This window comes from Oncorhynchus kisutch, linkage group LG19 (genome assembly GCF_002021735.2).
Source record: "Oncorhynchus kisutch isolate 150728-3 linkage group LG19, Okis_V2, whole genome shotgun sequence".
Classification (NCBI taxonomy): Eukaryota; Metazoa; Chordata; class Actinopteri; order Salmoniformes; family Salmonidae; genus Oncorhynchus; species Oncorhynchus kisutch.
Genome location: NC_034192.2, coordinates 14,454,417 through 14,468,946, shown reverse-complemented (window position 1 = coordinate 14,468,946; position 14,530 = coordinate 14,454,417). Strand labels below are relative to the sequence as shown.

Sequence of the window (14,530 nt, the reverse complement as noted above, 5' to 3'; positions counted from 1 at the left end):
TATCGGCACATACCAAGACCATTGCCAAATAAGGCGCGCTGTCACCTGCTTTTATAGTAAGCATTGAGGTGGTACCACCCAGCACATCTAGAAGGGAGTGGATTTCATACTGAATCTCCCTTTTTATAGTAAGCATTGAGGTGGTACCACCCAGCACATCTAGAAGGGAGTGGATTTCATACTGAATCTCTCCCTTTTTATAGTAAGCATTGAGGTGGTACCACCCAGCACATCTAGAAGGGAGTGGATTTCATACTGAATCTCTTCCTTTTTATGGTAAGCATTGAGGTGGTACCACCCAGCACATCTAGAAGGGAGTGGATTTCATACGGAATCTCTTCCTTTTTATAGTAAGCATTGAGGTGGTACCACCCAGCACATCTAGAAGGGAGTGGATTTCATACGGAATCTCTTCCTTTTTATAGTAAGCATTGAGGTGGTACCACCCAGCACATCTAGAAGGGAGTGGATGTCATACTGAATCTCTTCCTTTTTATAGTAAGCATTGAGGTGGTACCACCCAGCACATCTAGAAGGGAGTGGATGTCATACTGAATCTCCCTTTTTATAGTAAGCATTGAGGTGGTACCACCCAGCACATCTAGGAGGGAGTGGATGTCATACTAAACCCCACCTTTGAGATAACATAGAGGAACCTTCTCAAGCTAGAGAAAAATAGCTAGATTTACTACTAAAAGACCAATATATCACTTGCAACAAACTGTTAAAATGAAGACCAGAATTGAAGTGTTTCACTACAACTTAGCCTAAAACAACTGGTTTCAGATTTAAATTAAGTTACTCTTCAACAGTCAACATGAGCTAAATAACGCAAGTTTATTTCTGACCTTAATTTTGCAAAGCGTGAAGGGCATGTATGTTCAGGTCACTGTTTTTTTGTTAGAGCCCTTCACCTATAAGGCCCCAGTATGTGGCAGCTAGCAGGGTCTTGTGAGGCTCGGCCCCTAGGGGAATACACTCAGGTGATATCTCCTCCAGACTGGGCTTTGGCTCTGCAGGCCCGGGCCTTAAATAAATTGCCATGACCTAACGCCAGTTTTAGGTGTTTAATTGCCACATTATTCACTGTGATTGTCAAATAGTTGAAGTGCTCTCGCCGTGGATAAAGAAGAACCCTGGCTGCTCAAATGATTATTCTTTTTTTTTTATCTTGAGGGAAATTCTGAAGTGAAGTCGTGAGGTCAAATGACATGGCTGTCGCCTTGAAAAGAAAGACATTAGTGTGGCCTTTGTGTGAATCCCTGATTGTGCTTTTACTCTGGAAGCTTCAAGGTTATTAACCGGGTGTAGAAATGACCTTTTAGGTAGTTCATATTTGACACTTCCAATGGTAGATATGTTGATGAATTGTTGCAGAAGAGCTTGCTTATTGATGCCTCAATATAGCATCTATGAAATTAATGCAGAATAGTGAGAGATCCAGGAATCGTCATTGTTTTGAATAGTGTTGTGTAAAGACGAGTTAGACCCACATACAAAATGTAGCACCCTAGTAAACCGGGTAAGATCCTGTGAACTTCAAAAACGTTCCTATCATACATTTTCAAAAAATGTGTCTCATCAATTTTGTTGTGCTATTCTTTCCGCCAAAAAGAACAGCATGGTTGTTGTTATCCATGAGCTAAATCTTTCTTGTAATCCAGTAGACCCCCTGTCTCTACTGAACAAAATGTGTCTAAAGCAAGAGTGCATTAAAAACAGAGGCATCATTTTCAAGTGATTACTTACCCGTGGGTCATGGAATCAAAAACAGTATAAATAGGGTGAAATGGTAGCACAGGGGTTGATTAAAATGGCCATTGTAATTATTTCCTCATTGTCTTGCTGTAGATGGATTTCATATGGGACATTTTAAGCATTCAAATGAGCATTTCCAGAAGTGTTGAAGCATTTTCATTGTGGATGTTTTAAACAAAAAAAAAAGAGATTGAAAATACTAAAGTGAAATGATTAGATACAGTGTCTTCGGAAGGTATTCAGACCCCTTGACTTCCACATTTTGTTAGGTTACAGCCTTGTTCTAAAATTGATTAAATAGTTTTCCCCCCTTATCAATCTACATAAAATACCCCATAATGACAGCAAAAACAAGTTTTTAGAAATTGTTGCTAATTTATTAAAACATCACATTTACATATGTATTCAGACCCTTTACTCAGTACTTTGACACACTTTGGCAGCGATTACAGCCTTGAGTCTTCTTTGGTATGATGCTACAAGCTTGGCACACCTGTATTTGGGGAGTTTCTCCCATTCTCTGCAGATCCTCTCCAGCTCTGTCAGGTTGGATGGGGAGTGTTTCTGCACAGCTATTTTCTGTTGTCTCCAGAGATCTTCGAATGGGTTCAAGTCTGGGCTCTGACTGGGCCACTAAAGGACATTCAGAAACTCCGGTGTTGTCTTGGCTGTGTGGTTAGGGTTGTTGTCCTGTTGGAAGGTGAACATCTTGAGGTCCTGAGTGCTCAGGAGCAGGTTTTCATCAAGGATCTCTCTGTACTTTGCTCCGTTCATCTTTGCCTCGATCCTGACTAGTCTCCCAGTCTTTACCGCTGACAAAACATCCACCCAGCATGATGCTGCCACCACCATGCTTCCCCATAGGGATTGTGCCAGGTTTCTTCCAGATGTGACGTTTGGCATTCAGGCCAAAGAGTTCAATCTTGGTTTCATCAGTCCAGAGAATCTTGTTTCTCATGGTCTGAGAGTATTTAGGTGCCTTTTGGCAAACTCCAAGCCGTTGTCATGTGTCTATTACTGAGGAGTGGCTTCCATTTGGCCACTCTACCATAAAGGTCAGATTGGTGGAGTGCTGCAGATATGGTTGTTCTACTGGAAGGTTCTCCAATCGCCACAGAGGAACTGTGGAGCTCTGTCAGAGTGACCATCGGGTTCTTAGTTACCTCCCTGACCAAGGCACTTCTCCCCTGATTTCTCAGTTTGGCCAGGCTGTCAGCTCTAGGAAGAGTCTTGGTGATTCCAAACTTCTTCCATTTAAGAATGATGGAGGCCACTGTGTTCTTGGGGACCTTCAATGCTGAAGACTTTTTTTGGTACCCTTCCCCAGATCTGTGCCTTGACACAATCCTGTCTCAGAGTTTTTTACGGACAATTCCTTCGACCTCATAGCTTTATTTTTGCTCTGACTTGCATTGTCAACTGTGTTATATAGACAGGTGTGTGCCTTTCCAAATCATGTCCAATCAAATGAATTCACCACAGATGAACTCCAAACAAGTTGTAGACACTTAAATGGAAACAGGATGCACCGAAGCTCAATTTCGAGTCTCATAGCAAAGGGTCTGAATACTTATGTAAATAAGGTATTTCAGTTTTTTTATTGGTAAAACATTTGCAAAAATTCCTACTAACTTGTTTTCCCTATGGCATTATGGGCTATTGTGTGTAGAATGCTGAGGATTTTTATTTAATCCATTTTAGAATAAGGCTGTTTTTGTAACCATGTGAAAAAAGTCAAGGGGTTTGAATACTTTCTGAAGGCACTGTATTCACACCCATCTGTGTACTGAAATCTTATACACAAGTATGTCTAATGTGTGGATATCTTATCACCGCCATAATGCAAATAAACAAGGTTATTGGCTATGGAGAACGAAATATTGTTTTGCCGTGTTGGAGGGAAGATTTGAATACTTAAACACATTCAAATTGTCAGTTTTGTAATCGGAGTAAAACACACAGGCCTAGATCTCATTCCCTAGTTTACCTGTCATCTTGGAGCAGTCAGAGCAGGTGTGCACAGAGCTCCGCTATATCAACTCTACTGCGAAGGCTCTGCTGCATTCCCTGAACAGCAATGCCCTGGTGCAGCTCCACTCTGTTGGTTCCCGAACCAACTCCACAATACAGCACAGAGAGAGTGCCTTGGAGAAGAGAGAAGGAAAGCTCTCTCTCTCTCTCACACACACACACAGGGTCCCACTTCAAATGAGAGCAGTGCAGGGGGGATTACTTGGCTTCTAACAGGGTTTTGGCTCCAACATTAAGGTTAAAACCCTTTTCTATTACAGAGATCTCTAGTGATGTTGCCCCCACGATGTTTGCAGGTTCACCACCTCTCTGGTAGGTCATTCTGCCAGGGCTCTGATCACTGGACTGTGACTGGGGACCCGGCTGGGCTGGCTCCATTCAGACACCGTGCAGACGGCGCTCCCTGGCTAGAGCTGAAATCAATACGGCCGTCTCCGTTAAAAACCCACTCAGAGGCAGACTAGCACCTCTGTCCCCTAGTCTGATCACACAGCTTAATGCCCTGATTGGCACCTCTGAAGACAAAGACCATTGACCCATAGCTGTCCCATTAGCTGTGGTTAATGCTCAGATTGATACTGAGCAAATAAAGGAACCATGTCTATAGATATTTTTTTATAGACTGTCTGCCCCATACAGACCCTATACTAGCTGGCCGTTATGGGGCGGCAGGGTAGCCTAGTGGTTAGAGCGTTGGACTAGTAACCGGAAGGTTGTGAGTTCAAACCCCCGAGCTGACAAGGTACAAATCTGTCGTTCTGCCCCTGAACAGGCAGTTAACCCACTGTTCCCAGGCCGTCATTGAAAATAAGAATTTGTTCTTAACTGACTTGCCTGGTTAAATAAAGGTAAAATAAAAAAATAAAAAAAAATATGGACAGGTCAGTTTTGCCTAGTTCCTTTTGTAGTTTTTTTGTTGCTGTGTGTTGATTTGGAATGCATCTGTCCTCCTCTCTGCTGCTGTTAGTACAGTAATGCCCTCCCTCCAGATGCACTGTGCCCCTTTTGAATTTCAAACAAGTCTGTTTCCTGTGGAATTTGTAGCTAACTTCAGCATAGAGATTTAGAAATTTGTGGAATCTGTGAGTCATCAATGTAACTGAAGCTGAAAATAATCTCCTCACTCCACTTCGCTGCTGCTTAATTTTGGTTTTGAGTCATCAGAGAGGGTGGAGCACTCTGCGAGTATGGAGTCTGGCAGCTCCCCTAGGGCTGCTCTGAGTCACGTCATAATTGATCTTTCTAGAAAATGTGGTAGATGCCTGTGTAAAGCATAAATCTGTGCTATATGTGAATTTTCTTAAACTTGTGAAGACATGTTTACATTTGATTTTACTACACTCCTCTCTTGCTCTCAGATGGAAACAGATTGGGGAAACATTTGGATTTTATAAAGCTTAAGACAGTCACAGCACAGGTCTTTTCATTTAAAAAAAAAATCTTTGATGAAAAGGAGGGAGAAAAGTGTAATTTTAAGGCTGTGGTGGATGTCTTTGATCTGTTCTGTTCTGCTACATTTGCACCATTCAAATTAGCAGCACACCAAATTCCACACAACACAAAAGGGGGAACGAGAAGAACTTCAACGCCTGTGAGCTTTTGGCGTTTGCACAATGTGAATGATTTTCCTCTCAATGTGATTCATTTAAGAGAAAACGGCATCTCATTGGGTGTTTTTAATGATTTAGATAGCAGTCAGACATATTCATCTCGCCAAATGTTCCGTTTTGAAATCGAAGGGTAATTGATGATAGCCTCCAACTCCCCCAAGAGCGCCTGAAAGGTTCAGGTCGTCGAATCAAGCTCTTGTCTTTCAAGATGCCTTCTCCACTGTAAAATGTAATTAAGCAGAACAAGGTCCGAAGGGGTTATTTTTTCCCCCCTCAATCAGTGGCGAAATGACCAAATTTGAAATGAGGAAATCCCAGATGCCCTGCTTTCCTTGTCATTGTTATCAAGAGGGTGAGAGAGAGGCAGTCTAAAATAGGGAAGAGACTGCAAACAAGGGAAAGAGAGGATGGCTCAGAATATTAAAACACTCAAGTGTCAGATCACTACAGCAGGTTACATTTGAAGGCCCAAATTTGAATGATAATTTGTCACAGAGAATGAAGTGTGTGAACCAGCTGAAAACCAGCTGAGTAGTAGTAACTTTCCTCATTCAAAATGGCAAGAAAATAAGTCTGGATGTTTCTCCAGGAATTAGATGCAATATTATAGAATACCATCAGAATGGAGGGTAGGAGGGCTAATGGAGTTAAAACACTTCTGTCGCATAACCTGTCACGTCCTGCTGATAGAGTATCCTATCAGAGAAGGTAATTTAGTTCCCTCAATGGGCACAGATGGCCGATGGTCACTAGGCTAAGATGAATAGAGCTGTGTGTGATCAGTTGGACGGTTACTTTTTTAGTATAGGAGTGATCTGACATTACCACGACAACCACCACAGAGTCATCCTGAGATTGTCACGTGTTGAATGCCTTCCTGCTATACAATTCTTTTTTAGGTGAATGCTATTGTCCATTAATTAGTTAGACTAGGCTTGTTGGACTAGTTTATGCAGGCTATTCTAAGCTACAGCACCCTAACACTCATCAACATTTTCACGCTAGATTTGAGTAAATTTGAATGCAATTAAAATGCCTTTTTTTTTTTTACACCTGATGCTCACATGTGCAATGATCACAGCCTGGGTTGTGTTGAGTTGGGGGAGTTGAAAGGACAACTCACGATGACTCTGACATTGCATGTCGCTTCCAACAACCTGTCCTCTGACACAATAAAGAAAGTCCTTGTCAGAGAGTTGGAAGGTCAAACTGTAAATGAGCTTTGATATTTTTTTAAAAATATGAGCCTTTGTAATAACATTTATGGTGCTATTTTTTTCCCCCTCCTCCTCCACATATAATTCCCCTGGTTTTGCGTCTATAACTATGGGAAAGGGAGACGTATAATTTCTAATGAGAAAATCTATCCCTTTTGGATTGAGCAACCCAGCCAGCCAGACATTACAGGGGTGTTTGTTAGGAGGGGAAACGCCACCCCAGGCTGTTTAGGGGACGATGAGACCACTGCTAGGTCATGGGCACATTCACAAATTAGCATTTCGATCAACCAGGTATAAGGTCGGAACATGTGTAGGAAACATGTTTATAATATGTACATATGTAATGAGTACAAAGATAAACAAACAAGTTACTTGAAGGATTACCATTTTAAGTGCCTTTCAGTGTTTTTGAAAGAGATGCTCCTGTTGGATTAGTTTACATCTTGTTTGTCATATTTGTCCCCCCCCCTCACCCCCCTGTGAGTATTCCACAGTGCATTTGACAAGCTGTATCTGGCTAGCTGTTAGGAGATGGGGCTGGATGGATCTGTTTAGCCTGCTGACGTGTGACATTTGAATAACTAACTGTATGTTCCTTATGATAGGCATCCTAATAGGTCTCTGCAAACAGAACTCTCTCTCCCGTTTAATATTAAAAAGGATTGAGCCATAGAAGCACAGCGTTCTATGTTTTTCAATCCAGCTCCTGCCTTACCTATGACTTACAGGGTAGTAATGTGCAAATGAGAATTCCAAGCTGCCCTGTTTTGACCTCTTAGTCGTATAATTGTTTATACAGCACATTTGAGTTGATGTTCATATTCCTGTGTCTTCCTGGTGGGTCAGTGTTATACTCGTGTCTTTTGGGTGCAATTTTGAATTCTTCCTGTAGGACCTATTTCCTGGCACACAAAACAAAACGTAGGTGTTTATACACAGTTTTACATACAGAGCGATCCCGCACACAGACCGTAGCGCGCTCTAGGCGCACCGGTGCTGCTGTCCCCATGGCGTGGGGGTACTACTTGCTGAACACTTGGTGACAAATGGCAATTATATTTGTGTGTTCTTCATGAATCCATCAAACACTGGCCTTTTAATAAAAAAATGCTCCCGAGATATTTGAGCCTGTCAGATATAAGGGACCAAATTGGGATGCTGCTTAGACAGTCAAGAACCACTCACCCCCAGTTCCCTCTGATATGTTTGACAGCCTGTGTAGAGGACTACTCCATGTATTATTCAACTACAGATGTACACTCTCAACAGTTGTTGTGTTAGAAATCGGGTGGTTAGAAGTCCAATTTGAAGTGTGCTTTTTTTCTTCCTCTCCTAAACATGTTTTTTTAATGCGATCTGTCAGGTTGCGTACGTCCACCAGCTCCGAACAAGTTTTTGTGGTAAACCACTCAACTGTTCAATTTTAATCGCTTATGATTATTTAAACTTTTGGGGGGATTTTTTAATATATATATTTTTTTTATGGGGGATATGTTTCCTTGTCTGGGTAGGAATATTGACTTTGTAGTGCATTTATATTACATAGGCATTTATATTGTATACTTGATCTATAGAGTATACAGTTGTTATCCAAGTTGATGTTTGACTGTTACTGTCTATTGCTGCTAGTTCTATTTCTCTCTTATTACCAGAAGGAGTTCTACAGTATATTCTATGTTCTACAAGCTGGCTTGGTTCAGTGTGGTTACATGGTTCATCATGCCGTCATCTTTGGCAGGATCATCATTAACGTGATCAATGATTCTGAATGTTACCCTGTTCATTCATCTTCGTCTCCCATTGCCTTCTCTGGGTAAAAATAAAAATGTCTGCCAGTGACACTGGGAACCTGTCCCTGGAAATGTGTCTTCCTAGGCTCGCACTTGAACCACTTTCTAGGCTTTCTAGTGTGTCGGAAACCCAAACCGCTACTTTTTTATCTGGTGGTTTCCTAATAACTATTTATACTTCGTAAATTGAAAGCTTGACTTTCTCCAAAGGGAAAGGTAATTATGCTGGCTGAGGCAGGGAATAGACAGACTGTGGGTTGGTCGTTTGTGGATGCCTCCATGACCTCTGTATGAGAAAAGAGACTGCTTTATTACACAAGCTGCTATGGGTAATTTATTTCATAGGCAAATGTCGTCTTTTAGGCCAGAGTGTGGCGTCACATAGTCCTGCCTACATACTGTGTTTGTACCCACCCAGTAGGCTATTTCAGTAAAGGGTATTGAGCTTATTATATATCACTTTTTACATTGACCCCCTTTTCTCCCCAATTGTGTGTTATCCAATTGGTAGTTAGTCTTGTTTCATTGCTGCAACTCCCCTACGGACTCCGGAAGGCGAAGGTCGAGAGCCATGCGCCGCACTGCTTCTTGACACACTGCTCACTAAACGCCGTCCAACTGACAACCGAAGTCAGCTTGCAGGCACCCGGCCCGCCACAAGGAGTTGCCAGAGCATGGTGAGACGAGGAAATCCCGGCCGGCCGAACCCTCCCCTAAGCCTTGACAACGACGGGCCAATTGTCCGCTGCCTCATGGGTCTCCCGGTCACGGCCTGCTGTGAGACAGCCTGGGATCGAACCCGAGGGGGGGCCTTAGACCGCTGCGCCACTTGGGTGGCAAGCTTAAGATAACTTTTGTACTAGTTTATATTATGGTGTGTTTGTTTCCGATTCTGAATTCCACTGTTACAAAATGTGCCTTATCACAGAATAGATTGTTGATGTTCACTATAGAAGAACAAAATTGATATCACACAAGTTACATGTGGATATGGTGAAAGAAAGCAACAAGCAATTGTTGAATCTCCTTTTTTAGCCACCGTAGTTTACTAACAATGTCACGTAAAAAGCTGTCAAATCTATCAACCTGGGTTTAAACCAGAGCATAATGAATTCTCCTTTGTGCTAATTCAATTTGCATTGAAACCTGATCCCAAAAGTATTTTGTTTATAGAGGCAGCATGCGGACCACTGTACAAGGAGACAAAGCAGTGTCTCTCTTTAATTGCATTGTTTTGCATCTACATTCTCGTCAGAGAAGTCTCCCCCCGGGTGCTGAGTGTTGTAAAAAAAAATGTTTGGCTAGAGCTCAATTTTTTTTCCTTTCTCTTGTTAACAATTTGTACTAGTTGGTGAGCAGAAAGGAACGAAAGAATGGGCATTTTCAGATCGCTGTTTGGTGCATCCACTTGGACTTGGAAAAGTTCAGGTACAGTAGTAGCACTCTCCAAATCAACACTACATCGTGTGGCTGTCGCCAACAAAGTTCCCCTGTGAGTGTTGTATTGCTGTATGGGCCGCCTCTTGTACAGCACTCGCACCCTAAAAATGCAGAGGTTGTGAAAAAGAAAGGGGGAGAAACCCTAAAGAGCTGAATAATTCAACGGAGATCAATAAGTCACCGTGCTGCTACCTGTCTCTCCTTTGTGATGCAGATGGGACGTAAAATGCAGGAGCTAGCTAGCTCCCTGTAGAGCTGGAGGTGCAGGAGTCTCTTCCCCTGGAAATGTCACCGCTCCCTTTATTTTATCAGATGGCCCGACGTTCATTTGTTCGGGGGTTGACTCTTCATGGCTGGCTGCTACCTGTCACACGTGGAGCGACTGTAAGAGTGTGAACAGCCAGAGCTTTGCGAAAGGGGAAGGGAAATCACTACTCTACTGTAGCAGAGGCAGGAATGCATGATCAGTCTCTCTCTCTCTCTCCGTCTTAACTCACCTGGGTGCTTCTCCAAGAAAACGCTTGTTCAATCACTGTTCACCTACAGGGATACTGTACTGTGTGATCATTTGGCTGTGGTGAAGGTTGCATCCTCTTCTGTGCTCTTTTATTTGTTAAGGCTCCACGATGACAGTACAAGAAAAGGACAGTTGTTGAAGGTTTAGCCTCGGGATTCCCATATCTGTTCTGATGGTATGAAAAGAGTAACCTTAAGTGACTTATTTGGTACTTGTCATGAGCACATAACAAAGACACGCAGTACCTTGAACCTTCTAAACATCCTTCTCTATATAACCTGAGTAGAGAATAAATGCCATGTTCTCTGTCAAACATGCTGAAAGCACAGTAAGTCCTCACTAACTGAAAAGAGACGAGTGACATAAAAAAAAAAACTTTTCCCATCCAGCTCAACCTCAGCCGCTGCCCCAGCCAACCACCTCTGCGCAGGGAGAGCCCGACGAGGGAGGAGAAGAAACTGCTTCTGCCAGCAGTCAAAATGACCACCAATCCTCCACCGGCCTGAGTAACGGCAATGGAATTCGCCGGCAATGTACCTGTGGGGTGGAGCAGCACCCATCGCCCGGCGTCTCCCAGAAGATGCAGAGCCAGCTTCGTTCCAGCCCGTCGGTCAACAGCGACAGCAGCAGACAGAGTAAGGGAAGCTCCACCGGATCCCACAAGCCTGGGACATTACCAGAGGGTGAGTTATAAATACTGGGCGCCGACTGTACACACACATACTCTGTCTTATATAGAACACACTCTCTCACTAGGAGGTAAGTACTGTGCTCCAACTTAAGGTCATTAGAGTCACTCACACACTAATAATCACACAATGAACACACACATCCTTCATCTGCTTGGCTTGACTTTCCCCTAGCACTTCATCAACACCTTTAGGGCAGGTCTTCCACCATTTAAAATGCTATTTGTGGAGGGGACAGAATAGACAGTCAAATGGACAGATTCTGTCGGTTGTCTTATTTTAATGATGAAAGTACACTTTCATTTGGTCAAGGCCTGCTTCCTATGGCTTTATTTTACTCAACAACAACCGAAAGGATGGATTTTAGAATTCAGGAGGAACCATCATTTTCTCTGGTGTTGTGCGGAGGTGAGTGTAATGAAGGTGATTGGTGTTCTGAATGACTAATGGTCAGTAAGGTGTGACCCGCTAATGAGGCTGAGCCGCCCAGGTTGCCTGCGAAGTGTCATCCCTCCTTTCATACCTTCCTCCCTCTGCATGGGCTCATGTCTGTCCTCCAGTCTCCAGCCCCACTGTGGCTCCTCATTAACAGTGGCTCTGTCTGTCTGGGAATCACACACATACACATCCTCTTTTTTATCTTGTAACAGCTGTCTGCTATCTGTTATCTGCTATCCATTATCTAACCTGCCTGCTGCTCCCTGCTTATCATCGCCTCGTCTCGGACTCCTCTCACTTTGTCTTTTACTTTGTCTTATAGAGGAAGAGGGAGTAAAAATAAGATTGGATGATAGGAAGTGTGATACAGTGAGTTCCAAAAGTATTGGGACAGTGACACATTTTTTTAATGTTAGCTCTGTACTCCAGCACTTTGGATTTGAAATGATACGATTGCTGAGGTTAAAGTGCACACTACCAGCTTTAATTTTTGTGTATTTTCGTCCATATCGGGTGAACCGTTTGTAAATTACAGCACTTCTTGTACATAGTCCCCCCATTTTAGTAGACCGAAGGTATTGGGACAAAATTCATTTATGTGTAGTCAAAAGTGTATTATTAGGTCCTATATTCATAGCTCAGAATGATTACATCAAGCTTGTGACTCTTACAGACTTGTTGGATGCATTTGCTGTTTGTTTTTGGTTGTGTTTTCAGATTATTTTGTGCCCAATAGAAATGAATGGTACATAATGTGTTGTCCTTCTGGAGTCACTTTGATTGCAAATAAGAGTAGAATATGTTTCTAAACACACCTTCATTCATGTGGATGCTACCATGATGATGGGTAGTCCTGAATGACACCCTCAAATTAAAGCTTAACAGTCTGCACTTTAACCTCATAGTCATTGTATCATTTCAAATCCAAAGTGCTTTTGGAGCTCACTGTGTGTTTTTATATGGATTGGGGAATTTGAGATTGTCTTCACCAAGGTTACGCTATTTGAAATATGCAGCAGATTGGCGGTAGGGCTGAGACTAACAAGTGATAGAGTTCCCTATAAATATAAGGTATGATACAAGTTAAATATTCTCCAATGATGTATTCCACCGGTGTCATGTTTTCTTCCACATCTTAATTGGCAAACTCAAATAGCAGCAACAGTTCAATAAGTCTGTCTCATTACAGCTTTTGTGTTGCTTATTTTCCCGACTTGTGTTTTCTAAAGTCAATATGTTCACACTCAAGTATTTATTTCCCGGCGGAAAACAGCAAGCTGTTGTGTTTTAATGTTTACATGGATTACCATAATCTGTTTGCCTGTGAAATGAGCTACCAAACAGCTCCTCTGGAAGAGGACCTAGCTCAGGGGATTCTACAACAGAGCATTCTTGGCACATGATCTCTAGCACTGAAATAAAGCTGTGATAAGTTCTGTATTTCCTACTGACTGAAGAGTTGTTTACCGCTCGTCTTTTAGTCAGGCTGGGGGTCGGTTGGGGCCTTTTTTGTGTTTAAATTTTAAAAATTCAATTATGATTTGAGCTCCTTAAGTCCCATCCAATACTTTTTAAGGGCTTTGTGGTGACTGATTTGGAATGCTTTCTTTGCTCTGTAGTCTGCTTGCTCTGTCGTCACACCTTGGTTTGTGTGTATATTCCCCATAGCCACAAGTTTGACCCTCATTCATGCGTTATGGACTTGCACTGTAAAGGCTACTGCATGGGGTGGGCCTCTCCTCTCAATCGCTCTCCCTCACCCTCCTTCTCTCCCTCCCTATGCTTTTGGCAGGCAGCTAGGCGGTATCCTGGCCCTCCATCCAACAGTCTCTCTTCATTTGAATGTTTTCGTTTTGGCTCGATGGTGTGCACCCATTCCAGCTTGTTTTATGTCATGCTGCTCCTCTTTTTGATGTGAGCCTTTGGAGTTTTTTTCTTTCTCCAGATGTCTCAAACAATTTCCTCTGATGCGCTCGCCGCTGTTTTTGGCCCTCCAGAATCTGGGCATCTTCGCCGCGGCCTGACATTAAACATGAACGATCTCTCGCTGAGGCGGTGTCAATTTCCGCCGTATTTTTCTTTGTGGTAGGAGAGATGTCTGGCGTTCTTGTGTACATGACCCAGCCCCCTTCCTCACCCCCTTCTGTAAGGTTTTCACTAATCGCTGCTGTTGAATCATACATCCAAGTGAATAGCTAACTAAGATGCCCTAACTGCTTGACGCTATGGCCAGTATTTAGATCATTTTGTATCAGAACCGTGTACTGTTCTGGTACTAGCTTAATTATTGCAAGGCGTCTTTCAAGGTTTGAGAGGCTTTGAGGTTTCATCATTTGACATTGGCAAAGTTCTGCTCATTCCACTTTCTCCAGTAGTACACAAGCGCTTTCAGTTCTAGGATACGGTGCACAATATGTATAGGCACAGTATCATGAATTCATGATTTTTCAGTAACTTAATGCCATCGTTTCAAATGCTGACAAATGAAGCGTTTCTTCGAAAGTGTCTCCGTTGTAGTTTGCCTATGATTTAGCTGCGTTCAAACATCTTTGGGAACACAATTGTATTGTTCCATGTTGGCATTCTATCTGGTTTGTATCTGATACAGCGCCACTGGTCAAGCTTTGCCTGTGTGAGGGAACAGGGGGGGGGGGGGGGGGGGGAATTTGATTGCTCAAACATGAGCATTCAGTGTTCTTCAGCCCGTCCCATCCTCTCCTCTTTTCCTTCTCCTTCATTCTCTTCCTCAAACCCAGTCAGAAAGGAGCCCTGTCTTTCTGACAGGCTGAGGATGGTCTGATGAAAGTTCTGAAAATGCACTCTGTTTGTACTGGCATTTTTCTGCATCCATATCCATATCTTGCAGCTCCAAAGCTCTTCTGGGCTGGCTCTGCTGGGAGAGCCTTCTCAGCTCCTTGCATGGTACAGAAAACAGCCCGGCAGAGGAGATCTGTGACACAGGACTTATAGTACAAAGATGTTTGTTCATTTCAACTAACATTGTTTAAAATGCTTGCATGTGCTTTGATTTTTAAAA

General features: G+C 42.8%; 1 protein-coding gene across 1 annotated transcript in view; it reads left to right on the top strand.

The window, feature by feature from the left end:
- The window catches only part of LOC109864632 (myoD family inhibitor domain-containing protein-like), a 28,298-nt gene that overhangs the window by 8,330 nt on the left and 5,438 nt on the right, over positions 1–14,530 (top strand). The window contains exon 4 of the mRNA XM_020452488.2: positions 10,756–11,049. Coding sequence (XP_020308077.2) covers positions 10,756–11,049 — 294 coding nt within the window. The remainder of the gene's footprint in view (positions 1–10,755; positions 11,050–14,530) is intronic.